The sequence below is a fragment of the Anneissia japonica genome, unplaced genomic scaffold (assembly GCF_011630105.1).
Source record: "Anneissia japonica isolate Jap-2015-1 unplaced genomic scaffold, ASM1163010v1 scaffold1665_len535045_cov187, whole genome shotgun sequence".
Classification (NCBI taxonomy): domain Eukaryota; kingdom Metazoa; phylum Echinodermata; class Crinoidea; order Comatulida; family Comatulidae; genus Anneissia; species Anneissia japonica.
The window spans coordinates 61860-63561 of NW_022727261.1; the positions used below are offsets into that span (position 1 = coordinate 61860).

The 1702-nt window shown below is 32.1% G+C and overlaps 1 protein-coding gene across 1 annotated transcript in view; it reads right to left on the reverse strand.

Annotated features, from left to right (window-relative positions):
* LOC117113647 (gamma-aminobutyric acid receptor subunit beta-like) overlaps positions 1-593 on the reverse strand; it is a 7358-nt gene extending 6765 nt beyond the window's left edge. The window contains exon 1 of the mRNA XM_033257051.1: positions 387-593. Coding sequence (XP_033112942.1) covers positions 387-490 — 104 coding nt within the window. The 5' untranslated portion in view covers positions 491-593. The remainder of the gene's footprint in view (positions 1-386) is intronic.
* Positions 594-1702: the final 1109 nt, after the last annotated feature.

Sequence of the window (1702 nt, forward strand, 5' to 3'; positions counted from 1 at the left end):
GTTGTTATTGAAACACAAAATTGTTTTGTTTTACCCCACAGGGGACTAGGATGAATATCCCGGGTCCCCTTTCAAGTCTTTCCCCTGGCTTAGTCGGTGAGAGTTGCCTTTACGGTATTGAGTTAATAATTCGTTGTTACGTTAATACTAGTTCTAAGATATACAGACGTAAATGCAATGTATTACAATAAAAGAATGTCCGAATTTCATATCTATTATTTTTTCACTTATTGTTTGTACATTTAGCAATAAAGTCTACTAAATTTGAAATGCTGTACGTATGCTAGCGAGTAGTCGTATGGGTGCAATTATTATGTTTTGAGAATAAGTACAACCAGGTACCGAGCCCTTCAACCACAGATAAAAGATAGACAATGTTTACTTACGATACAGTTGATCTACAGAATAAATTGCTTAAAACAATTGTAGTAAGTAGAACTGCCAAAACGTTCATTGTAAAGAGTGCTATTCGATGTGCTTGTTGAATCATGCGCGTTTGTTTGAAAACTGTTTGGTGTTGAATAGAACGAACTAACACAAGTTGGGACCTAGTTCGCCATTGATTTGCGTTTAATCAATACAGTTACTTGGAAACAATAAAGATAAGTAAAGATAACCTTGGTAACTATATAGACATTATATGGATCAAGCATGGTGGAAGATCAAGTCTATTATAATCAATAATTTCATCACACTTGAATAGTTTGAACGAGGGCGTTGGTCAGTGCGAGTGTTGGGGAAAATTATTGATGGTTGCCATGACGAATGTTCTGACCATGACGACTTTATTGGATATTTGATAGATATGTAAAAACACAATTTAAATGAAGCATATCAACATTAATAAATCAATCGATCAATTTGAGTCATTTTGATAAGAAAATAACAACTTCTGATCGCGAAGTACAGTAAGACAATAGGAGAGAGTCTATATAATTTGGCATGGATGGTGTTTTATTGCACTTCTAACATAACACATTGTTAAAACCCTGTCCAGACTATCAGAATTTATTTGACAAAAAACATGTGACATGCCTAAATATGGTCATGATGACATCACATCATGACCATATTTGGGTACATCATGACTATATATGGGTATACATAAGTTGAAAATATTGATAGGCCGGACAGAGCTTTATAATATGCGTCGATAAAATACACTTACAACCAAACATACTATACTTGTTATACATTGATTAACACCTAAAACGTCTGATAACTTCTCAGACCTCCATTCACATTATTGCCTATGATACCAATACCTACAAAACACAATAACCATAATACAGAAAGTACACAAACAGTACGGAGAAGCACGTGAATCTCTCAACAAAATATTACGTACTTATACCTGTATTGATTTTGATATATCTATACTTATTAAATACAAGCACAAACAAATAAGGCTACAGTATGTATAATAATACTGTTACTGTTTTATATACATATATATACATGTACATATATATATATATACGTATATATATATATATGTATGTATATATATATATGTAGGCCTATATATATATAGTGTTGTCCGAAAGCTCTGGTTCTATTTATGGCTGTTTACTTACGTTTACTTTTTAGCTGTTGCTTATCATTTTTGTATCTCTACTGAGATCCAGCCATTGTTTTCCACAGCACTGTTGTTTTTCAGTATTTTGCCTTTTATCTATATATATATATATATATATATATA